Source organism: Akebia trifoliata, chromosome 1, assembly GCF_017979445.1.
Source record: "Akebia trifoliata isolate Shusen 1 chromosome 1, ASM1797944v1, whole genome shotgun sequence".
NCBI classification, from domain to species: Eukaryota; Viridiplantae; Streptophyta; class Magnoliopsida; order Ranunculales; family Lardizabalaceae; genus Akebia; species Akebia trifoliata.
In genome coordinates, this window is record NC_141375.1 from 36,048,042 (window position 1) to 36,073,116 (window position 25,075).

The window sequence follows — 25,075 nt, forward strand, 5'->3', positions numbered from 1 at the left end:
AATATATTGGTGTGCACATATTCAAGAAAAATAACTCAAATAGATACTTATCTTAAGGGTAAATTTCAATCGTTTGAATTCACACTTACACAATGGGGACCCAAGTTCAAGGTTAAGATGACATTTTAGTTTTCTTATAGTCATTAATTAATTCATTTTAATGAATAAAAGGAATGGATACTTTCACTTGTAAAAGTCGATAATTTTAGGATTTTTCACTAACAATCTAATGTTAAATAGTGTCTTAAAATATAAAATAACTCGTACAACCATTTATTATACATCAGTATCTTATAACATTAACTCATTCTTTGCAAATTTTATTTATTTATTTTTTTTTTGAGAGATTTCATTTTTTCTTCTTCTAATTTTGATTTGTTTCGAAATATTTCAATCTAAACATTCTGACGCGTGAATACAAATCAACTATTTTATATTGCAAACTGATGCTAATATATAGCAAGCAGTGTTCCTTTCAAAATATTCAAAAATTAGTACACCATCGATATATTGTGTAATGGCGCGAAATATGGGATTAGCAAATAAAATAATATAAGCCTATTGAGTAACAAAAGTGACTTAAAAGACGTGTTTTTCGTGTTGGGATTGATAAGAGAGGAAGCAGGGCCCACCATAAAAATTAATCATTACCATCACACTCTTGCCAACAATATAAACTTAATACATTACATATTATTATAATATAAAGTCCATATTAACCATAGAAAAGCTGAGGAGAGTGAAAAAAAGCTCATTTTGTTCTCTAAAAGCATCTATCTCTCTATCATAACCACCACTAAACCATGGAAGAAGATGGAGAAACACCACCACCCTTTTGGCTACAAAGCACCACCACCCACCGTCGTACCCATCGTCGTCCATCGTCACTCTTTCTCAATTCTGGTGTCTTGATTGTCGTATTACCGATCACCGCTTTGATTCTCATCTTCATTATAATTCCCTACTTCTTCTCACTCACCTCTCAATTTTTTAGGCCAAATTTGGTTAAGAAAAGCTGGGATAGCCTTAATCTCTTGTTAGTATTATTCGCTATTCTGTGTGGATTACTCGGTAGAAGGGGAGACGATGATGGTGCCAATGTCGATGAAAATACTAATGATTCAAAAGAAGAGAATCATCAGCAATCAACCCAAGATCAATGGTTCGAATATTCGGATCGTGGGATCTATAATTCAAATGATTCATCATCGAATAATTCTAAGATGGTGGGTAAGTTAAGGAGGAGTAGCAGCTCTTATCCAGATCTGAGGCAAGAATCGTCTTGGGTATCGGTCGATGACAAGTGGCGATTCTTTGATGACAACGATGTGTATAGTTATCAATCTCGATCGAATTATGCTCATCGTCGACCACGCCATGGAAAGGAATCTGAAACCAAAGATGTAGGTTTTAAAACCATACCTGTTGATACTTTTGTGATTAGAACTCAAGAATCTACATCATCGCCATCGCTGCCACCACCTTCATCAACACCACCACCACCACCAGCACCGCCGCCGCCACCGAAGAATAAGGAGAAAGCGAGGAACACTTTTCGAACTCTTTCACATAAGGAGAAAGCCGAAAACAGTGATTTCAACAAAATTCGATTACCACCACCAACATCCACGCCGCCGTCTCCTCCACCACCGCCACCACTACCACTACCACCATTGTCGGATGGATCGAAGCAAAAGAGTAGCAAAAGTGAAAGAAAGAAAGGTGGTGCAGCTAAGGACATAGCAAGCACTTTGGCTTCAATTTACAATCAGAGAAAGAAGAAGAAGAGTAGGCAGAAGAGCAAAGAAAATTACGATGATATCCTTCAAACTCTACCATATTTGCACTCTGGATCTGGACCACCACCATCACCTCCACCACCACCACCTCCTCCACCGCCGCCTCCATCTTCAGTCTTTCACCAATTATTCAAAAAAGGTCACAAAAGCAAGAGAATTCATTCATTCTCATCTTCAACTCCTCCACCACCGCCACCGCCACCACCTCCAACACCACCAAGGCAAACATCATCGTCACGATCATCTAAATGGAAGATCCAAACCAAACCTCCATCGACGGTGGCGCCGGAACCAAGATCAACACCACCGACAGATTATTCCCGGAAGAGAAATCCGATCGGATCCGGACGACCTCCATTGCCGACGAAGATAATCAGTTTGTACGAGGAAGAGAATTTGAACAGCGGCGGTCAGTCTCCATTGATTCCGATGCCACCACCACCGCCTCCGCCTCCATTCCGAATGACGGATTTCAAATTCGTGGTTCGTGGTGATTACGTTAGGATACCAAGCAATCATAGCTCTCGTGGCAGTTCTCCTGATCTAGATCACGTTGATCTTTCATCAAGCGAGGAATCAACAAACATTACATCTACGATCAACGGTGGAGATGAGAGCGTATCATCAGTATTCTGTCCAAGCCCAGATGTTAACACTAAGGCTGATACCTTCATTGCTAGTTTCCGGGCTGGTTTGAGGCTTGAGAAGGTAAATTCTGTGAAAGAGAAGCAAGAGTTGGGCATCAATGGCTCAGTACTAGGGCCAAGCTCAAGCCCAGTTATAAGTTAGACACGGTACATTTTATTTTTATTGTTATTTTTCAGAGAACTTCTATTGCCAGGCCAATCTTTTTTAATAACGCACCATATATATGTATAGCCACAACAAAATTTTACCATCTCGCCACACACAGACACACACTCTCTTCTATTACCACTCATTCACTTTCTTCCTCTTTCTTTCTTTCTTTCTTTCAGATCTTTCTCACCATTGTAAATTACTCTAGGGATGTTTTACAAAATCCTAAGAGATGAGAAAACAGAGGGAAAACTCATGAATTATAAACTTGATCACCCTCCTCAACCTCTTCTCTATAACTCCTCTTCTTTCTCTTTCTCTTTCTCTTTCCCTTTCTCCCTCTTATCCCATTGATTTTACTTGGCAAAGAAGTGGTGGCATGATGATTTCTTTTTTTATATAAAAATAATCCCCACCCTTTGAAAGTTTGGTTTAGAGATTGTTGAGTTATTGCAAAAAGTTGGTGGGGCAATAGTAATTCTCTGGGCTGTGTTGATTGAATATCTCTAAAATATACATATATTCGTTTATAAAGACATAGCATGCTAATGGGCTTGGGCTCTGATATTTTTTTTCTTCCACTGGTATTAGAGTTCCATTTTATTCATTTTGTTAAAGTGAGAGTTTGGGTTGTAGTTTGAGGTGGTTATAATAAGATTTTATGTTGTTTTGTTTGTTGGGCAGATGACGTTTTATACTCTTAATAATATACAAATTGGTTTTGTGTGTAATTCACGGTTGTGAAATTTACTTTTTTAATTGAATGACAGCAGAGTTTGATTTGGACTCTGAGAGGGAGAGATTTTATTATGGGCATGTGATATAATTCTCATGGAGGACTATTCTAATCTCAAATAAGGAAGAAAGGGTTTTTTAGGGAGATGTTTTTCTAGGGAGTGGGGATTACCTAGGTCTATCCTCTCATCTCAGCCCTATGTTTTTTTTTTCTTGTTCTTTGATGACTAGAATTTTCTTCCATGTGAATTAAGAAGCGAAAGGCCAATTATCATATAATACATTATACATATAGCATTTTTGAAAGAGTCGTGACCATCTGACACCCCCCTCTAACATGTACCCTATCACAGAATCATAAATCATTTGCCTAGGGATATGCAAGACAATATTTATGATTTTACGTATCCTGAGGTGGTGTCAAGAAAATCATTATTCATCTTGAAATAAGACAAAAAAGTTCTCAAGAATACAAACATGATACAACTTTTTAGGAAATATCTAGGTCATGAATAATGTATAGCCCATGACTAGTAAAAAAAAAATTGTAAATTTCATTTGTATGATTACATGTTTTCCTTGAAATTGAATTGTAGTCCAAAGCAATAATATCCTTAGGAAAATGATTTTCCAACCCAATGTTATTTTCTCAAGATTAATCGAATGTTTTACTTAGGCAAATATATTTTTTTGAATTTTTCTTACTGCAATAAAATGATGGAATTCTTTTTTTTTTTTTTTAATTAATTTTCCCATGAAATTTTTTTCGAGGAATTTATGTCCCTCGATGTTTCACTTCCTACATGCGCGTGGTTGATCCTAGAAAGTCTTACTTTGCAAAATGCAGACTACTAAAAGGTGAAATGCACAAGATGAAATATCCCCATAGCCTATGCACAAAAACAAAGGATCCCATCAAGGTACGTGATATGGATTTCCATGGATACAAGATTGGCATCAAAATTTGTTGGTTTTTTGTGAAATTTCAAAAAACTTGTCGAAAGGGGGATTTGAAAATAAAATGATGTTGTCAGAATATCAAGAATTGGGGATGTTTTGCCTCTTGTTTTTTTTGTCTAGATATTTATATTTATTTATCCAGAAGTCTGTTTTTAATAAGTTCAATAACTCGGTGCTGGAGGGATTTGAATGACCTTCAAGTATTATTTGGGCTTGTATTCCTGCAAATATGTTACTGGGCCATGATGGGACTAGATCCAACCCTAGCCAGATCATAAACATGAATCAGGCCATTCCCAATAACTAAACGGGTCTGGTAAAACTATCCAGTCTATGGCCCATGAAACTGGGGCCGTTGAAGCCCTATCTCTTAAGCTCTTACCCAGTTTGACAATAGAGGAAAGCCCCTCATGATCCATGATAGATTGTGTAAAAGGTCTACATAGAAAACACTAAAGAGATCTGATGTATCATTGTTAAAGAGAAGCGTTCAGAGGCCCTAAAGAGAGTTAAACATTTTTGAAAATAGGGGTTAGAAGTTTTAGAATTAACTGATTTTTTTGTGAGGATGATCTCTATGGTGAAGAGATTATCCTCACCAAAAATCAGCTCATTCCGAAACTTTTAACCCTAGTTTACAAGTTGAAGAATCGTGGACCATCTAATTTTTATAAACTACTTCTGATGATGTTAGAAGTTTCGAAATGGGCTGATTTTTTGTGAGGATGATCTTCTCATCATAGAGATCATCCTCACAAAAAACCAGCCCATTTTGAAACCTCTAACCCATACATTGAAAAAATGTTTGGCTCTCTTTAGGGCTTCCGAACACCACCTATTGTTAAATTGGTATTAAATTGGGTCGTAGGTTCTCACATTTCCAAAGAAAACTTAAGGTAAAATGACCGAGCTAGCATCTGAGTAATAAAAGTATAAGCCATCCTCAATTCTTTTGACACTTTGTTTGATCACTTTTAGCATCATATACAGTGAAACTTCCCTATACCTGGGCTCTTTGAGTACATGTAGTATAGATTACTTCAGGAATCAGGGATCAGTTTCTACAAAGAGGGTGGGGTGGGGGTATTCGAATTTAGATTGATTTTCATATTTTATTAAAATAAAAATTAAATTCATGTATTTTTGAAAATCATTTGGAACATTTTGATATTGTTTTGGAAAAATTACTTAAAGGACCTTGGCAAAGGGATTTCTTTATAATTAGTTACTAAGTTTTAGGATTTGTGTTGACAATCCATTTAGTAAAACTTTTATTTCTATTAGGGGTATGTTCTTTACAGAAGCCAGCTCCAGTTTCAGAAGGTGACTTCTTGAAGAAATAGAAGCCTAGAACTTGAACAACCACATCTAGAAGGGCATTTTGGTAATTACATTTGAGTCGCTTTACGTTTTTGGCTTCTCACAAAAATCATTTGAAATCTTAAATACCTTCTTTTAGGAGTTAATTTTGGACTTCAATTAAAATTCGTGAAAACCAAAAAAACCCAAACGAATATCATTTATCTGATTTTTTTACTTAAAAACAAAAAAAAACTAAAAAAGCTAGCTCTTAAAGCTCAAACGAATAAGGCCTAAGTCCCTGAACCTCACTTCCCACATTTCTCATGATTGAAAAGCCAAATGTCTCCTAACCATTTGAACTCAACATTTTTATCCAAAAATTGGATATTTGGCACCCCAATCGAGTATTAGAGGCTCCATTCCGATGTAAAGGATTTGAGAAGGAAGAAGAAGCCATTTTTAAGCATTTTGAATACTATAAAAAATTAGGATTTTTTTTTCTTCAATTCTTTTAGTTTGAAATCATCTAGACAAGCCGTTATGTCAAGTTTTTGGTTGATCTTTCCATGTTATTTAATTGGAAAAACTCAAAAAACAAAAACGGGTGATTTTACCGTCATTGAGTTCACCAAATTCAACAATAAAAAGTAGTGAGGTTGACAGTAAATAAAAAATGTTGAGTGAACTTGACAATAAATAAAAACCGGTGAGCTCAACAATAATAAGTGACCATGAAGAAATAAAAATGTTTACTAAATCGACTATCAAACTTCCACCCAAAATCCAAGGACTATTTAGAAAGAAATCCTTCCATCAGGGTCATTCAAGTAATTTTCCCTATTGTTTTTCATATTCCAAATTTGAAAAATGATTAAATATATGCGAAATAACATGTTTTACTCTTTTTTTTTTTTTTGTTATAAAATTATACATATATGTATATAAAAATATACTATTGGGGCAGACTTTGCTGGGTTAAAATTTTTTTTGGGCTCTAGTCTGGCCCTGATTTAATGGCTCTGAAAATTAAGAATGGAGACCTACCTTTGCAGGTTAAAGATGAATGCCCCCCAACCAATTTGTTTTTTTTAGGCCGGCCAATGACTTTGTTCGATTCCCCAATTTTTGTGAACTACTTACAAATGCATGCGCCACTCACTAAAATTTGATTAGTACTAGTTTATATTAAAACCTTTGGACACAAATGAAGGGAAGGGGTGTTTTGGTCAGTAAGTTGAGATGAATTGGTTAGTATGAATTGGATTAAAGGTCATAAACACACGTCGCCTAACTCAAATATAATTAATTATATAAGTGTAAGATACTAAGTTGGAGATTCCGATGGGCCAAGATAATGAATTTTCAGTCTTGTCGGCAAACTTAATTAAGGAAAATATTAGTAGGCGTTTGGATAAGACTCCTTGGCTACTTCTGATTCTTGCGGGGAGTTAGAAGTCGTTTGGATAAATAACTCCTTCGAAGAGTTATTCCGCGCAAGAGCAAGAAATTACTCTTTGTGAAGAAGTCGAGAAAACCTATTTTCAAAACTCATCTTGCGGGGAGTCAAAATCTAATGGTTTGTTTTACCAAAATACCCTTAACTTTATTAATTTTCTATGAAAATATTCCTAATTCATTTGCCTTTAAATCAAATGAAAAAAACCTTTATTAATATTTATTTTTTATTTTTAAATTTTGAGTATAATGGATTTAAACATATTATATTAATATTTATAATTAAAATGTCAAAAACAATATAGTTTGAAGGCATATTATGACACTAAAAGACAGTTTGTCTATTTTTTTTTTAATATTATGTCAAAAGCAGTCTGTTAATTTTTTTAAAAATTCTGAGTATAATGGATTTAAAACACATTATATTAATATTTAATATTTAAAAATTATATTATATTATATTATATTAATATTTATAGTTAAAATGTCAAAAACAGTATAGTTTGAAGGCATATTATGACACTAAAAGACAAAAAACAATAACTGGTATAATATAAGGGTATTTGATCTTTTTTTTAGAAGTCATGAGAAGTCAGTATGATTCTCAAACAGACTTCTAGTACAACAGTACTTCTGCCAGTACTTCACAGAGTTGATTGTCAAACGTCCTTTCTTCACAAAATTACTTTTCCAACTCCTTCATAGAGTAGTTCTGCTCTTGGATCCAGCCAACGATTGAGATTGGATTCTAACCCCATCCCTTCTTCCCCATAAGCACATATACAAACTTAGAGTACTCTCTCTCTCTCTCTCTCACAGTCTCATATTGCAACGGAGGCCAAGCAATCAAAAATAGATCTATTGAAGCGTTTAGAACATGGGTTAGTCCCAGATGAAGAGATCAGAAGGCTCATTAGGTTCGAGTTAGAAAGGCGTCTCAAATGGGGTTATAAATCTACTCATGAAGAACAACTAGCTCAAGTCTTTCACCTGGTTCACTGTAAGTCTCTCTCTCTCTCTCTCTAGACATGAAAGTCTGCAATACTCTCCATCTGATCATATCTTATGGTACCCGCCAAATTTTGAAGTTGGTGAGACCTAAGGGTTCTTAATCATTATTGGGAAGATTATAACTAAATAAATTTTTTAATCTTGGACCTACTTAGCTGATCAGGAATTGGTCCAGCAATGGTTTACTCGAATTCATTACAGTAGCAGATTCCTATCAAGATTATCAGCGGTCCCATCTTACTTGGGTAGCATTTGGCACCATATTCGGAGACCACTTTTTGATCTCAAAAAGCACTTCTTGAAGTATTACCATTGTTTCGTAGAAAGAAAAAAAAAACTCGAGGACTCCCCACTACTGCCTACAAATGCAAAAGAAAAATGCTAGTCTCATCAACTTGGGATGGTAGGGAATCCCAAGAAAAATGTATCCCTAAGAAAAGTGTATTAATTTCTATTAGATTAGAACTATTCTCAAAGAAATCTGCATTTTTATTCAAATCCCAACAATCATGCATGTTGATAGAGAGATTCAACCATGAGTTGAGAATAGAAAAGTCCAACTCAAAAATTCTAATCAAGTTGTGCTGGAGTGACATTGAAATTGACGTGGTTTCACACATTGGTGTGCGCAAAACCATAGATGCTTCTTGCTCGTGTCTTGATGAAAAGTATTTACCATTATATACACACATCCACATCAGTAATGTGTAAAACGATGTCAATTTCAATGTTACTCCAGCACGGCTCAAACCAAAAAGGGTAAAAGTGAGAAATGATAGTGCGACTGCCTCCTTCCAATGTGTGAAATGATGTCAATCTCCTTTTTCAATGAAATTGTCCTTACTCTTTAATGACTAAAATAAGGAAAATGCTGGAATGACACAATGGTGATAAAAATGATGTGGTGGCACGCACATAACCGTAGATGCTTTTTACTCATATCTCGCAGAAAAGCATCTACGGTAATGTACGTGACACTACATCATTTTTGTAACCTTTGTGTCTATGTTTGTGTCACCACAGCACGACTCCTAAAATAATCCTTGGGAGTATTTCAATGACATGAAATCAATGTTGAAAGTCTGATAAAACCTTTAATATATTTATCAAAATATCCAAATAATCTATTTTGCAAAAATCATTTAAAAGTAATTTTATGTTTGTTCACAGCTCTTCGGAATATGAGTATTACAACAGAGATGGAATCGTTGGATTCAAAGGTGTATGCGGTTCCCATTTCCTTCCTTCAGCTCAAGCTTGGAGGCACCATGAAAGCGAGGTATCATGTTGGCTTTTTCATCAACCATTTTTTTTTTTTTTTACTCATGGACCAAAATCAAACCCATAGACTTATTTAAAAAGCCCACGAAGAAGCTCTCAAATCCACGTTTAGATCGACTAATGTGTGTGTGGTCCATGGATGTTTACTATTCGGATCCAAAGTAGTCCGCATCTGAATCGGTTTACATAATTAGCCAGGTTCGGGTCGTCCTGTAACTTCCAAATATGTAGCGAATAAAAAAAAAACACATATGACGCCTTTCTTGACTTAATTGCCTTCTTAGTTGCACTAATTAAACCAAATTTACAGAATTCATAACTGTCTGACTATGATAATATTGACAAGGGTGAATTACTATTTTGTGAACTGAAAATGAGTTATTTACGATTCCGACTCACTGTTCATTTTAATCATCAAAACGTGAACAATTACGTTTTTGTCAAAAAAACAAAATTCAGAACAAAGTGACAATTTCACAGATTTAAAGTGATAATTTCGTTAGTTTAAAGTCAAATTGTGGCTTTAAACCTGCAAAATAGTCACTTTAAAAACTTCTTAATTAGTTATCATTCACATTTTGGTAATTAAAATGAATAATGAGCTAGAATCATAAATTCATCAAAAGTTGATCACTTTTTCTTATATATCTCTATAGACAAAATCTGATTAAAATTATCCCCTCTAAATTTGAAATTTAAAAAATGGTTAAAATAAAAATTTTAAAGCAAAATCTCATTTCACTATTTTACCAGACATTGTCGAGACCAAAGGTCAAAGATGGCAACTTTGAAAATTTTGAATGTTTATTTGGGTAGGGCAGTTGATGAATCAGACCAAACTAGAAATCTGATCTCTCCGATATGTTCGGACTTGGATAATAGATTTAGGCTTCAAATAAAGATCCAATTTAATAGTTGTTATGGATGAACCATATGTATCCCGATGTCATAAAATGTGAGAAATTGAGTAAAATATATTATGTATTTTAGAAAAATATATTTGAAGTTTATTTATATTTTCTATATCAAATAAGATTCTCATCAGAATGTTATCTACTTGTATTTGGATCATAATATTATGATCACATTAAAAGTCCAACTGATCTTATCGGACCCAATCCATGACAGCCCCCCGTGTTATTTAGTTATTTTAACTTTGATTAGAAATTAACAAAACGTTCAATTTTTTTCTTTTCTTTTACAGCTGTTCTTATTTTAAGAATGAAGCGATGTCGTTAGACGAGACTGAGATAGCAATGATGGATTTATACTTGGAGAGGGCTCAAATAAAAGATGGGCAGAGCATCCTCGATCTAGGGTGCGGGATGGGAGCTTTGACTTTACATATTGCACACAAATACACAAGTTGCCATGTTACAACGATTACCCACTCTGTGTCACAGAAAGAGTTCATAGAAGAGAAGTGCAAGTAAGTCTAATTTGGGAAGACGCCACCTTCATTATCATAATTTAAGTTGTTTAAAGTCTTGGTACATTGATACCACCACCTAGTGTTAAAACCCGCCTTCACCTAGTAATTATGGACCACTAATTTTATAACTAAAAGAATGAAAAATTATTCAATGAATTTCTTTTTTAAATAACTAAAATATAATTTGGACCGTAATTTAACAATTCGTAAAATAGAGTTTATTGCTCATATATCTTGCTTATGGAAACTGTGATTATTAATTTGAGCATATAATCTCTCTACTTTCTTCCCACAGGAAGTTCAAATTGTCAAATGTCAAGATCATATTAGCAGACATATGCCTTCTCGAAATGGAGGACACCTTCGATCACATATTCGCTGTCGAATTGATCGAGGTACATATAGAATATTCCCATATAGAATATTCCCTTCTTGATTCTTGTAGGCAAACATTAACACATACTTGAATTAAATTGATCGAAGTTAATTTACTTTCTTTGTACAGCACATGAAGAACTATGAACTATTTTTTAGGTAGATATCCAAATGGATGAAACAAGATGACTTTCTTTATGTAGAGCATGTCTGCCATAAGACCTTGGCTTACCAGTATGAGGTATGATCATCCTTTATATATATATATATATTATTTTCAAGGTAATTTAGCTGGTTTTCACTATTTGAAAACTGGAAAATTTGACAGAAAATTTTGACGGGGCAAGGCCAACTGAATTTTGACGGTCTAGGGATGTCAAAATTCTTGATGTCCCCAGATTCGACGGCTTAGAGCTGCCATTGAATTTCCCCCATCCTTCATTTAATTTGACAGTTTCAGCCCATCGAAAACAAAAATTGACAATGAAAAATTCGTTGCCAATCTTGGTACGTTGAATTTTTTGAATTTCGAAGTCCCTGGGCCATCAAATTTGAGCTTTTTTCACATTGTGTTTGGGACCAGATATCAAACATATTTTTATCATATATAAAGATAAATATAGTTGTAATAGCTCCCAAGCCCCAGCCCAACCTTGGCTCTATATATGGATCAGGCCTTGCTAAATGGGCCTGGTAACACCATCCAAAGCCGATTCATGCCAAAGCTCGGCTGATATTATTGACAGCCTTAGGTGGAGGGGGAGAGAGGGCACATGAAACATTGACAATATGCCTGATTATGTGTGCCATTTTGTGCCAAGGGTTTGTACGGTCTCTTGATGAAGATGATTGGTACACTCAGTACATATTCCCTGCTGGGACTCTAACCATACCATCAGCTTCATTTCTTCTTTATTTTCAGGTATGTTGTCCAGAATTTAATTAAAACTAAATTAAAATAGTAGCTTATGTGTTGACTTGTACAACTTAAAATTTCACTAAAATTAATGCATCAACTTGCATTTCTACCAACTTCATATGTAACAAACATATAGAGGAGAATAATGCTTGATTTTATAATTTTTTTCATGCTTGGCAGGATGATGTTTCGATTGTAAAGCATTGGACTCTGAGTGGAAAACATTTTGCTCGTTGCCAGTATGAACGACAAGAAATAATTTACACACACATTATATATTCAATAGAAAGTTCTCTTTATATTATGCACATATCAAATCAGATTTGATCCCAATTCGATCCTGATCCAATTGTTATTGCATCGGATTTCGATTATAATATTGCGATCCGATTAAAAAAAAAAGCCCTGTTCTGATTCTTATGATATCAATTTCAGGTCCGATCAGGCCCTTATTTGATTGGTGCCAATTTGAGCCCGATCCATTGACAGCCTTAACAACGGGATAATCTACCAAAAATCAATCTCAATTTCGTGGTTATGATAATGTATGACTTTAGACTTGAATATTTGTTTTTGCAGTGAGGAGTGGTTGAAGAGAATAGATTCTAACATAGGTGCAGTGGAGGAAATTATGGCATCATTCTCGGGAAGCATGGAGGAAGCAAAGAAATTGGTCAACTTTTGGAGACTTTTCTGCATGAGTGGAATGGAGTTATTCGGATATAATAATGGTGAAGAATGGATGATCTCCCAAGTTCTCTTCAAGAAAAAATAATTCCTATCTATATAACTTTAATTAATTAGAGTGAGCTATATATGGCTCTTGATATATTATAATGTGTCCTCTTTTCTAAGGTACAAATTTTGTTACTTTTTTTATTTGGTTGGTGCAACTGTAATCTGATGAACTTGGTTCCTTCAACCCGGCCCAGATAAAATGAAGGTACATAGAGTTAATGCTTGTGATTGTTGTTGCGTTGGTGGTTGACAATGTCACATGAGGTCACATGGATTGACATGCCTACGCATGTAAGGAATCGAAAGACAACCCACATTATCAGATTATCTCTATAATTATGTTGTCCAGTCATATAATCTCTACATATTTAGGTAGATTCTCAATCTTGGTTGCTGTAACAATCTCCATGTAAAAAAAAGTATCATAATGATCAAAAGATAGAATAAACATTTATATTACCTATGTCTACCCGCACCCGCGATGATGAAATCTTTTCATTATTTTCTTGAAAATCTCACCTCCTTTCAGAAAATTGAAAAATGTATCTTAGAAACCCTAAAACAGGTTGGTCATGAATGTATAATCCCTACAAAGATAAAAAAATTTCCTAATGTAAAAGTTACCAACTTTAATAAAATGTCATCTAAATTTTTTGAGGGATATTGTTATCATGTCCAAACAATGTTGGGTGAGAGAGAGAGAGAGAGAGATTTTTTTAGTTTAATTAATTAAATTTACTTTTAATGAATTATTTTAAAATAAAAGTAATATTTCAAAAAATGTTTAGTATAGGTTAGTTGTGTATCTTGGGGAATAAGTAGAAAAAAATAAAAATATTAGGTGGAAAATATTTTGGTGAGAACTTCAAAATTTTGGAAAAGTTAAGTAATCTGGTTTTTTTTCTCTCTGATATTTAGTCTCACATTTTACGGGAGATCAGAGCTTTGTCCTTTACTATTAGCCACCTCTCACTACAATGGTTGGCTTGTAGATCATATTTATCCATTGGAATGAATTGAATCAATTTGTTCTCATCAACTATTCATTTTTCATGAAACAATTTAATAATCTGGATTGAACAGCATTTCATTAATTTAATTTGGTCCAACAGAATGGCTACATGTTGAGGGACACATTGAAGCCTATAAATTTAGTATCTCAAATGGGTTTAAGTCATGAAAAATTCAAGCAATCAAGAGAGAGAAAATTACTGATTTAGATAATTATTTTGGGGGATATCTATTAATTCTAATAAGCATGTTTGGGCTATAATCGGATTATGCCTAAGCTGAGATTATATAGTAATAAAGATTTGAGTTTCATTGCATCTTAAAAACAATTTGTGGCATGGAAGGGTGAGCAAATCTATTTTAAATATATTTAGATGAAACTTTGAAGTTGATTAATCTCTCTTTTCTGTCTCCATGTATTAGTCCCATTATATATATATATATAACTCGGATGTACATAACTATTAGATATTTTTGAAGAAATAATAAAAATAACAAAGAAACATATCCATCAAATTAAGCTTTTTATTTATTTTATGAAAATCACAACAACAGATTTTCCAAGGACTCCTCACATTGTCCAATTATATATCTTCAAATAAGCATTATCACTCGGTGAGAAAAAATACACACCATCCTGTTCAGCAGACCAGAGGCAGTTATCATGACACCTATCTTCATCCCTTTTAGCATTATATATATCAAAACTTCCATTTACGACTTGCCCACTTGTGTTCCTCCATGCCATTTTGCACCAAAACAACGTCGTATCCCAAAAATTTATGTGAAATTGCCAGGTGTAACTCTGCTGGTAATTGATAATATGTTCACCCAGATCGTCATCTCCCGATTTACAATGGATTGCCATTGGTGTATTCACAGATATATTGTTCTTCACATACACATGTCTTTCATTTAAGTTGGGGAAAATGTCATGTCCACTGGCAATGGAGAAACACCCGCACGACACCATTATCAGTACTACCACCAGAGAGAGGTCCAAGGCAAGATTACTACTCTTGAAAATACCCATTCTTGTAATACAATTGTTGTTTCTGTTACTACTCCGCCAAGAGAGTCTCTTACTTATACAGATAAAGAGGTTCTATAGAATGCTTAGAAAATCTTTATAATAAGATCCTATATCTACTAACTATCCTAAGTATAGTAAGAAATCTATATATAAAGATCTTCCAAAAAGAAAAAGATCTCTAACCTACATGGTTTTCTCAATACTAGTTGAACCCATAGTTTTGAAAAAAAAACAATTGCGCACTGAAAAGTCAATATGGGATTGTTAAAGTATTATGATGTAGTGCATTGTAATAAGGTGTATTGTAATATACCATATCATCTCATGAAGATTTGAATTAGATGAGATAACATTAGACAAGATTACATGCCTATGTAGGATCGATTGGATCTTATCTTTCAATATCTTTCCTCTATTTAAATCCTATTAAGGTTATGTAATCTGCATCTAAAAGAAAGAAACGAATAAATTTCCAATCTTCTTTAGGGATTTCACAGAACATGAATTAACCAATCTTAGAATGCATCAAGTACTAAGGGAATCCCTGATTTATAAAATACTCACGTTAGGAAAATCTTCCATTCACTTGGTGTCCTATTATTGGTCAATCTAAGATTTTGTAAAATTATGATTTTAATTTTTCTGTGTACAAAAAAGTTCTTTATAGTTTAAAACTTATCAAGTTCACTCAAAACTTGACACAATTAAATTTTGAAGAGGATGGAACCTACCCGTCAAGGACAACTCATGTACTCAAATCACTAATTCAGATTAGAAGGACGATTGAGTTATTCAACACTTCAAGGACATATATCATTTTTTTGGCCCAGAACAAAAAATTTAAAAAAAAAAAAAAATTATTTATTTGAAAATATTAAAAAATATATTTTAAATATTTATAATACATATTATTTGAGTTATCCAAAGCAATTTACAAGTGATCGATTTGAAAGACTTTTAAAACAATGGCTGAACTAGTGTTTATTATTAAATAAAATACGGTTTACAAAGGGGAGGACACAAGTTTTGATTGTCCTCTTGAGCCATGCTTGGAACATGTCATTGGATGTTACATCTATTTCAATTCGAGAAGTGTTAATAAATAAAATGTAATAAGCTTTGGTTGGTTTTTTTTTTCTTTAGAAATATATAAAATAAATATTTTGATTTGAAACCAGAGGTTTAATCATCACCCATGTATCCCAGGCATAAAGTCTATGATTCTAGCCTACCTCATGTTAGGGAAGTCCATTGAGTATGTCACGTGGGGGAGTTAGTTTATCAGAACTCCTAATTGAACTTCATTTTTCTTCAAGTCGTGATAAAATGACTCGTCAGGTGGCTCAATTGACTCCCTAATGTAAACAAGTTCGAGAATCGTAGATATGTACACCTTGAGATACACAATTGCAATTCTCCATAAAAAGAGAACCCGGGGGGAGTCGATTGAGTATACCACCCATCAAGTTATATTATCAGGACTCTTTTTCTTTAACTAGGCACCGTTAATAAATAAATATATAAATGGAAACACCTGTTTTGATCATAAATAGCCTATCTATTTTCCCTGTTTGATGACACCAAATATTGCAATGTAGTACACCCTAATTTTTTCTAGTTAAGATTGAAATTACGAGTTTGAAAATTTCCCTTGCCAACGTCAAATCAGGTAGATCAAATCAAATTGTACTCAAACGCCTGCCAATCCGATCTAAAAAAAAGGGGGTTTTTTTAATAAAACCATGGTGGGATCTACAATAATCAATAATGAAATGTGTTTGGAAGGATATGAGTAAACATATATATCTTGTTGGGAGATAAAAGCAAAGGATAATGTTTTAAAATTTCAAAACTCAAATTCAAAATAGAAAGAACAGACACACACAGCTTCCACAGGAGGGAATATCCGTTAGAATTTCAAAAACATATAGGATAGGGCATGTGGATGTGAAGGAAATCTCTGGACTCTTATATGATAAAATAGGCAATATTATATACAAATTCTATAAAATTATTTCATATATGAATCAATTCAACTGTAGGGGGTTTCTATTTCTTTTTTCTTTTTTTTTCATCGTATTTTAATTTTAATTTATAAATATGATTATAATAAAAAAACCTTAATTCTAAAACTCGAAAAACTTGACTTGATTAAAATAAATGCCTGCCAAATTGAGTTAATTAAGTTGAAAACTTTCAAGTTGACTCAAATGACTCGAATTAAAATTTTGTAACACTGTTCATTTTGCTTCAACCTTTTTCCTCATTACTAATATAAGATTTTTGGGTTAATAGAAGACGAAAGATTTTTGGATTAAAAAAGAATTTCTATAAGAGATTGAAGTTAAACGGTGACTATTGTACTTATAGCAATGAGTATCATGGTTTTAAAACTTGGTTTCGCATCTCGTCTCGTCCAGGGCCGATATCAAGTCGTCTCAGACGAGTTTTCTAATACGTTTTGAAACGTTTCGTGAGACCAAAAAAAAAATGAACGTGAGTCCTAAATCTCGGTCAAAAAATGACTTTGTGAGTTGGTCTTATTCAACTCCGATACCGAGTTAACTCGGACGATACGTCTCGGTCTCAAACGAGTTTAAAAACCATGACGAGTCTTATTAGATGTGAGTATTGAAATTATAATACTTAGAACAGCCTATAACATTATTATATAGTGAAATAATTATAATGATCTCATACTTATAAAGATGACATATGTATATTAATACGTAAAATCCAAAGTATTTTCTATAAGAGATTGAAGTTGATAGATGAATACAAAGTTGAGTAAGTTTTAGAGCTTGAAGATAATAAATTTTTTAGGAAGATAAATTGAAGGATTTTCTTTTAGAGGTTGAAATTAATAGATAGAAGACAAAGTTGAATATGTTTCAAAACCTAAAGAAAATATTTTTTTTAAAGTAGAAAAATCAAAGAATTTCTTTACAAAATTGAAGCCAATGAATTTAAGATGAAATTGAATAAATAAAAGAATTAGAAGATGATAAATTTTTACGTGTGGGTGTGTGTAGGGCTTGGGGTTGGGGGAAGGGTGTTAGAAAATGGAATGCTTTTGAAAAAAAAAAAATCAATTTAGGATTTCACAAAATCCCAACACCAATAGCATGATGCCCAATGAGGTAGATTTGCAAATTGAGGATGTCCTCAATAAACATGGATTCATGTGATTGGTCGATCTAAAATTTTGTGAAATCTCGAATTGATTTTTTTGTAATAAATTATTATTTTTTTAATTAATAAAGTGCATTGTTATTATATACCCTTTCCAGAAAGTTGATCATAATCATTGGAATTGTAAGTGTTTCTTATAAACTTTTACTGAAACTTTATCAATTATTCATAATTGACTTATTAACTATATTTTATTTTATCAATTATTTATAATTGACTTATTAACTATATTTTATTTTGAATGTGTTATGTAGTTTGGTTTTATAAGTAAAGCATCTATTTTTTTTAAAAAAGTTCCAACCTTGCAAGGCTCCCCTAACAAACATTTCGAAATTCGAACACAAGAAAGACAAAACATTTGTATCACATTTCTGTTTCTTGTATATTTGCCCAAAGACAGCAAGGTCATGATGTTGAAGGGACAGATAGACTCCGAGGAAAATTCGGCCTAAAACACCGAAACTCATTTCTGTTTACGATTTCGAGCTATATTTCGTCCTCAAATTATTATTTTTTTCGAGCTCAGAAGACAAAAACTATGAAATGAGCCAGTAATCTAGGGTTCTTTCGTTTTTTTCCTGCACAAGGACGAAGAATTCAAATACTGGTAAGAACAAGCAAACTGATTTTTTGTTTGGTTATTTTGTGATTAGGGTTTTTTTTTGGTCGTTAATGAATATATGATGTTAGGGTTATGTTGCTTGACCTAGAATTTTTTCATGTTTTTGTTTTATTTATTTTATGAATCAACCAAAAACAAGGAAGAAAGTAGAGTTGTTAAGCGGGATTTTTGTGATGAAAATATGCTCAAATTTCGTTCGTCGTTAATCTGATTAAAAATTATGGTTTTTTTTTATATTTTTATATTGAAGAGATGATGTTGGGGAAGGTCGAATCTGGGAAGAAAAATGGTGGGGATGGGCGATTGTTGCAAGAGATTGAGGCGCTAGGCCAAGCCCTTTACTTGAACAAAAAACTTCAAAGGGTTTGGTTTCTAGCTCTGATGTTCGATCCACATCTGCTGGAAAGCCCCATTTTTCTGCTCCAAGATCGAATTCAAAGCCCGGAGTTGTCAAGGAAGACCCATCTCAAAAGGACAAGAAGTCGTCGATATGGAATTGGAAACCGTTGAAAGCTTTGTCCCATATTCGTAACCGTAAGTTTAATTGCTGTTTCTCTCTTCAAGCCCATTCGATCGAAGGATTGCCATCGAGTCTTAATGGTACCAGTCTCTGTGTCCACTGGAAGAGGAGGGAGATTGGGTTGCAGACCCGCCCTGCTAAGGCTTTCCTAGGACTGGCGGAATTTGAAGAAACATTAACGCATACGTGTTCCGTCTATGGTAGTCGAAATGGTTCCCACCACTCGGCAAAGTATGAGGCAAGATACTTCTTGCTATATGCGTCAATGATTGGTGATCCTGATCTTGATCTTGGGAAGCATCGGATTGATCTCACAAGGTTGCTTCCCCTTACTTTGGAGGAATTGGAGGAGGAGAAGAGTTCGGGTAAATGGACGACAAGCTTTAAGCTTTCAGGAAGAGCAAAAGGTGCTATTCTTAATGTTAGTTTCGGGTTTTTGGTTATAGGGGACAACCCAGTTGAATCCCGTGGTAGCAGGAATGCTCCTGAACTTTTGAACTTGAAGCAAAATAGACCAAGTATGACAAAAGCTGTGGCTGGTTTTGATCCAAGTGATGGTCGGAAAGTGCTTCGACGCACTGGAAGCCTTTCAGGTATACCTAATCAGCGATCTCTTGTCCATTCTCGATCCATTGAAGATGTAAAAATACTTCACGAAGTTTTGCCAAGTTCAAGGTCGGATTTTTCTAGTTCGGTTTCGTCGCTGCAGCAGAAACTTTATGAAGAAGAAATGGGTACTTCCACTTATTCTAAGCCTGATTTCGAAGTATTCTCTGAACATGTTGAGTTTCTCAAACCAAAGGCGTGTGTATTTACTGAATCTGGGAAAGAAAATTCTGAAAACGAGTGTGAAGATGGTGAATTTTCTGTAATAGAGCAAGGGATAGAAATGTCCACAGAGAGGCTAGTGGAACTGGAAGAAGAATCTGTGAAGACTGTGGATGGTACTGGAGTAGAAACTGCAGAGTTTGATGAAATTATCAAGGATGGTGGTGTAGGCCTCGAAGAGAACATGAAGCCTGAACCCCAGGATGATGTGTTAGGTAGCTGTAGTGGAGTGTTTTCCCTGGATGACAGCAATTCCAAAGAAAATGACATTTTCACCGAAGAGTCTGTCTTGGAGGAATTTGACTCTGTTTTAGAGAGCCTGTCAAATTTTGAGCCAGTAGAGCTGATCTCTCCTCAAGTTAAAAGTGAGTTTACTGAGCCCGTGAAACAGATTGAGATTGGATCGAATTACAAAGCAAGTATGGTGAGCAAATCCCCTAGTGTGGATGTTGCTACTGAATCTGTCGCAAGTGAATTCTTAAGTATGCTTGGGATAGAGCATAGTCCATTTGGCTTGAGTTCAGATAGTGATCCTGAATCTCCAAGAGAGCGCCTGTTGAGACAGTTTGAAAAGGATTCTCTTGCTTTCGGAAACAGCATCTTTGATTTTGATATTGGCAAGGTGGAGGAGGCAGAAATTGCTTATGATGCTCCAAATGGGTCTGGTTGTGGGGGCAGTTCTGAGGACTTTGAGTTGTCATCTGTTGTTCAAGCTACTGAGGCAGAGCACCAGAGAGAGGCACAGGCGATGAAGACTAAAACTCGTGCTAAAGTGTTAGAAGACTTGGAGACAGAAGCTTTAATGCGAGAATGGGGCTTGAATGAGAAGGCCTTTCGGTGTTCACCACCTAACAGTGCTGATGGATTTGGAAGTCCTATTGATCTCCCACCTGAAGACCCCCTTGAATTACCTCCTATTTGTGATGGTTTGGGTCCCTTTGTTCAAACAAAGGATGGAGGATTCTTGCGGTCAATGAATCCCTCACTTTTCAGTAGTGCGAAGAATAGTGGGAACCTGATCATGCAGGTTTCCAATCCTGTTGTGGTTCCTGCAGAAATGGGTTCCGGGATAATGGAGATATTACAGTGTTTGGCCTCAGTTGGAATTGAAAAGCTTTCTATGCAAGCTAAAAAGTTGATGCCTTTAGAAGATATTACTGGGAAGACAATGCAACAAATGGCATGGGAAGCTGCACCTTGTCTGGGGGCACCTGAGGAGAGGTTTGTGAGCTCAGAGTTTTGGCTATCTTTTCACAATCAAGTTTGAAGTACTTGTCCTTTTTCATCTTCTGATTTTATTCTTCTTGATTTAACAATATCCTTTTGATTCTTCTTTTCTTATTACAGACAGATTTTGATGCAGCATGATTCAAAGATTGGGCAAGATGCATTTGGTCGGAGAAGGAAAGATAAGGGAGGTTCATCTGGGCACAGGTCTAGTAACTTTAATTCAAGCTCATTAAGCTTGGAGACAGGCTCGGAATACGTATCTCTAGAAGACCTTGCTCCGTTAGCAATGGATAAGATTGAAGCCCTCTCAATAGAAGGTTTGAGAATACAGTCTGGTATGTCCGATGAGGATGCACCTTCAAACATAAGTCCTCAAGCGATTGGGGAAGTTTCAGCTCTTGAAGGAAAGAGTGCCAACATTACTGGGTCTCTCGGCTTGGAGGGAGCTGGAGGATTGCAGCTGTTGGACATCAAAGACAGCGGCGATGATATCGATGGATTAATGGGTCTATCAATAACTCTGGATGAGTGGATGAGGTTGGATGCTGGAATAGTTGATGAAGAAGATCAAATCAGTGAGCGGACTTCAAAGATCCTTGCAGCCCATCACGCTACTTCCATGGATTTGTCTAGTGGAGGGTGGAAGCGAGACAAAAGAAGGGGCAGAGGCCCTGGTAAAAGGTGTGGTCTGTTGGGTAATAATTTCACGGTAGCACTAATGGTGCAGCTTCGTGATCCCTTACGGAACTATGAGCCCGTTGGCACCCCAATGCTTTCTCTAATTCAGGTAGAGAGAGTTTTTGTTCCACCCAAACCCAAAATATATAGTACAGTTTCAGAAAAAAGGAACAACAGTGAAGAAGATGACGAGCCTGAACCAGTTGTTAAGGAGGATGCAAAAAATGAGGTGAAAGAAGAGAAGAAAGAGGAGGATGAAGGCATTCCTAAGTTCAAAATCACCGAAGTTCATGTTGCAGGTCTGAAAACCGAACCTGGCAAGAAGAAGCTTTGGGGTACTACGACTCAACAGCAGTCTGGGTCTCGCTGGTTGCTAGCTACTGGCATGGGGAAGAACAATAAGAATCCATTTATGAAGTCAAAGCCCATCGCAAAATCACCGTCCCAAGTGACGACTGTTCAACCTGGTGATACCTTGTGGAGCATCTCATCTCGTGTTCATGGCACTGGAACAAAATGGAAAGAGTTGGCTGCATTGAACCCACACATACGGAACCCCAATGTCATATTACCAAATCAAACCATTAGATTGTGCTGAGTTGTCCATATATTTCAAACCCTTTTAAATGGAACTGTTTTGCATTGAACCCATCTTCAGCATGGCAAAGATATAGTCTTCCTTCTTTGGAATGGGATTTCTGCTGCAATATATTCAAGTCGATCACAAGGAGTGGACAACAACAAAGGGATTTGAGTGTGAAACTTCCCGTTGAATTGGCTTTCCATACAATGAATTCACATTGTCCATCCAAGCAATTAAAGGTAAATAGTTTTACTGTTTGTTTCTGTAGAAATCTTACTTGACATGGGAGCACAAATGCAAGCAGTGATTACTTTGGTGCAATTTTTTAGCTTGTAATTACCATCCTAGTAAATGAAATGTGTTAAAATTTGAATTGTTGCATCTCTGATTGCAACCTTAAATAATGTTGCTGATTTTTTTTTTTTTCCCCCCCCCCATGTTTATGGGTTCGGTATTTTATCAAAGCAAATGAGTGATCAGACCATATTTCGGTGATTAGACCAATTAAAGTTTGTAATCACTCTTGATGCAAGTGTTCCTCTTAGTAGGATTCGTGAATTTGATCATGCCAGCCGTCAACCATACTTTCGTGGGGTGCCTTTGTTGAATGATAAGAACATGCAAAGTGAATCAGGTCCTCAGACATACCCATTTCCTAGAAATTTGATAATTTGGTACAAATAATAGACCTTTCAGACATTTTCATCCACTGCTTGATCACACAAAAGCTCTGCATCTTCATACTCATTTTTAATGAATTTTTATCAATGATTTGAGATGAGAGGCTCAAAGTACACAGAATTTGATTCCAAAATGACCATTTCCAGGGTGCACGGATCTACAACCCACCATTGCTCATCTTGTAAGGAAATGCCAGGCACACAGTAAGTTAGGAATCCTCCAGAAGCCCAAGACCGGGCCCCCAGAGATCATGTGTGCCTACTTGTCATTGATCTGACCCCTTGTTATCTAATATTCAACACTCAATTCGATCGCTAGGTCTGTTACCCACTGTGAAATAAAATCACATTTTATTTTAAAGTTGTCATTTTCAGAAACCGGCTCTGGTTTTGTCATATTTTGCAACACAAAGCACAATTCTCAATCCACACCAATTATTAATTAAAAAAGGAAGACGTCATACCACATAAGCTGAAGCAACTACAATCTGATCAATGATCCACAGCTGACTACAGCCGTACTTGCTCTCAAAACAACTCAAAAAACACACAGAAATATAAAAGAAAAGACAAGAAAAGCCAGATCAACAAACACTAGAAAAAGACCCCAAATCTAAGCAATCTTCACCTCAATAGTCTTAGGCTTCTTGGGCTCTGGTGGGGGCAATTTCTCAACAGTTACAGTGAGAACTCCATCCTGACACACAGCCGATATCTTATTAGTATTAGCGTTCTCCGGAAGAGCAAATTTCCTCATGAACTTGCCCACCCTCCTCTCCATCCTCACATACTTTCCCCCTTCTTTCTCTTCCTCCCTCTTTCGTTCTCCACTGATCACAAGCACATTGTCTTCCTCCACCTGAACCTTGATTTCCCCAGATTTGAGACCAGGCATGTCAATTATAAACACGTACGAATTCGGGTACTCTTTCACATCCGCTGGTGTTGTAGCCATTGCCTTTGCGTCTCGAACATATGTTCGTGTCGGAGCGTTTAGTGATTTTTCTGCTTCATCTGAGACATCCAGCATCTGCTGCAATGCCGAGAACATGGGATGAGAGTCTAAACCCACAAACCTCACATCCATTTTGCTTTCGCAGACAATGAGATATTTAGAGATTGTTTTTTTTTTTTCCTTCGATTTCTGTTTGTTAGTTTGATTTCTCTGTGAGAGGAAATGGAGGCAAGGGTGGTGTATATAAGTATCGAATGGAAATTTCTGGAAAGAGAAAAAAAAAATGGAGAAACAGAGGTTTCGCAAGGTTCGAGTTCCAGGAGGTTCGTTTGTTACTTCTACAAACGTCGAGAAGATCGTGGAAGTTTCGAAATTCTGATACTTTTCTTTTTTCTTTTGTCTAATTTGTACGTACCCCTCCACATTTTGGTGAATATTCGAGATACCCCTGTGTTTCAAATTGATGGTATCTTCCCTTGACCAGTCTTTTTTAATAGACTAATATAAAACGACTTAAATGCCCTCATCTTCAACCTTCAAGATTTTTTCTATCCAAAATATGTGGGTAATTTTTTTTTCTTTCTTTCTAGAATATAGTTTTGGGAGATTGTAGTTAAATGTTGATTGGAAGTGCATTTAGGGTATGTTTGATTGCACATGAAAATGAAAATTCATTTTCCACTCCAATCAAAAAGTCCACCAAAATCCAAAGTCCACATGAAAGTCCTTGTACGCCTGTTCTACAAAAAAGAACTGCTCGATTCAACAGTGTTTGATTCACAATGAGTTCACTTCCACTTGGGATTTGGGATTCAGGAGAAGCTTTAATGATTGGGAGATAACTGATGTGATATCTTTCCTTGATCTCTTACACTCGTGTCCTCACAACGAAAGTGAACAGGACAGATGGGAATGGACGAGGGCTAAGGACTTGAGAT

General features: G+C 35.4%; 3 protein-coding genes and 1 pseudogene across 4 annotated transcripts; 3 read left to right on the plus strand and 1 right to left on the minus strand.

Moving 5' to 3' along the window:
• Positions 1-698: 698 nt before the first annotated feature.
• LOC147412201 (uncharacterized) lies at positions 699-3,280 on the plus strand. Its single transcript, XM_086457535.1, has one exon. The coding sequence runs from the start codon at positions 804-806 to the stop codon at positions 2,586-2,588; it is 1,785 nt and encodes a 594-aa protein (XP_086313661.1). The 5' UTR covers positions 699-803; the 3' UTR covers positions 2,589-3,280.
• On the plus strand, positions 2,455-13,238 carry LOC147412202 ((S)-coclaurine N-methyltransferase-like; annotated as a pseudogene). Its single transcript, XR_015182572.1, has 10 exons — positions 2,455-2,593; positions 4,180-4,252; positions 7,869-8,049; positions 9,231-9,339; positions 10,546-10,770; positions 11,069-11,168; positions 11,279-11,388; positions 11,980-12,070; positions 12,248-12,306; positions 12,647-13,238. The product of XR_015182572.1 is annotated as a (S)-coclaurine N-methyltransferase-like (transcript).
• A 5,677-nt stretch (positions 13,239-18,915) lies between these two features.
• LOC147412203 (protein PLASTID MOVEMENT IMPAIRED 1-RELATED 1-like) lies at positions 18,916-23,890 on the plus strand. The gene is given in 3 exon segments (XM_086457557.1): positions 18,916-19,015; positions 19,018-21,232; positions 21,359-23,890. Coding segments are annotated over 3 exon segments (3,474 nt in total). The 3' UTR covers positions 22,518-23,890.
• LOC147412204 (17.3 kDa class II heat shock protein-like) lies at positions 23,601-24,424 on the minus strand. The gene has a single exon (XM_086457569.1). The coding sequence runs from the start codon at positions 24,267-24,269 to the stop codon at positions 23,796-23,798; it is 474 nt and encodes a 157-aa protein (XP_086313695.1). The 5' UTR covers positions 24,270-24,424; the 3' UTR covers positions 23,601-23,795.
• Positions 24,425-25,075: the final 651 nt, after the last annotated feature.

Bases quoted from the DNA above. Each gene is read 5' to 3' on its own strand.
- LOC147412201 (XM_086457535.1), top strand. From the start codon at position 804: ATGGAAGAAGATGGAGAAACACCACCACCCTTTTGGCTACAAAGCACC.
- LOC147412204 (XM_086457569.1), bottom strand. From the start codon at position 24,269: ATGGATGTGAGGTTTGTGGGTTTAGACTCTCATCCCATGTTCTCGGCA.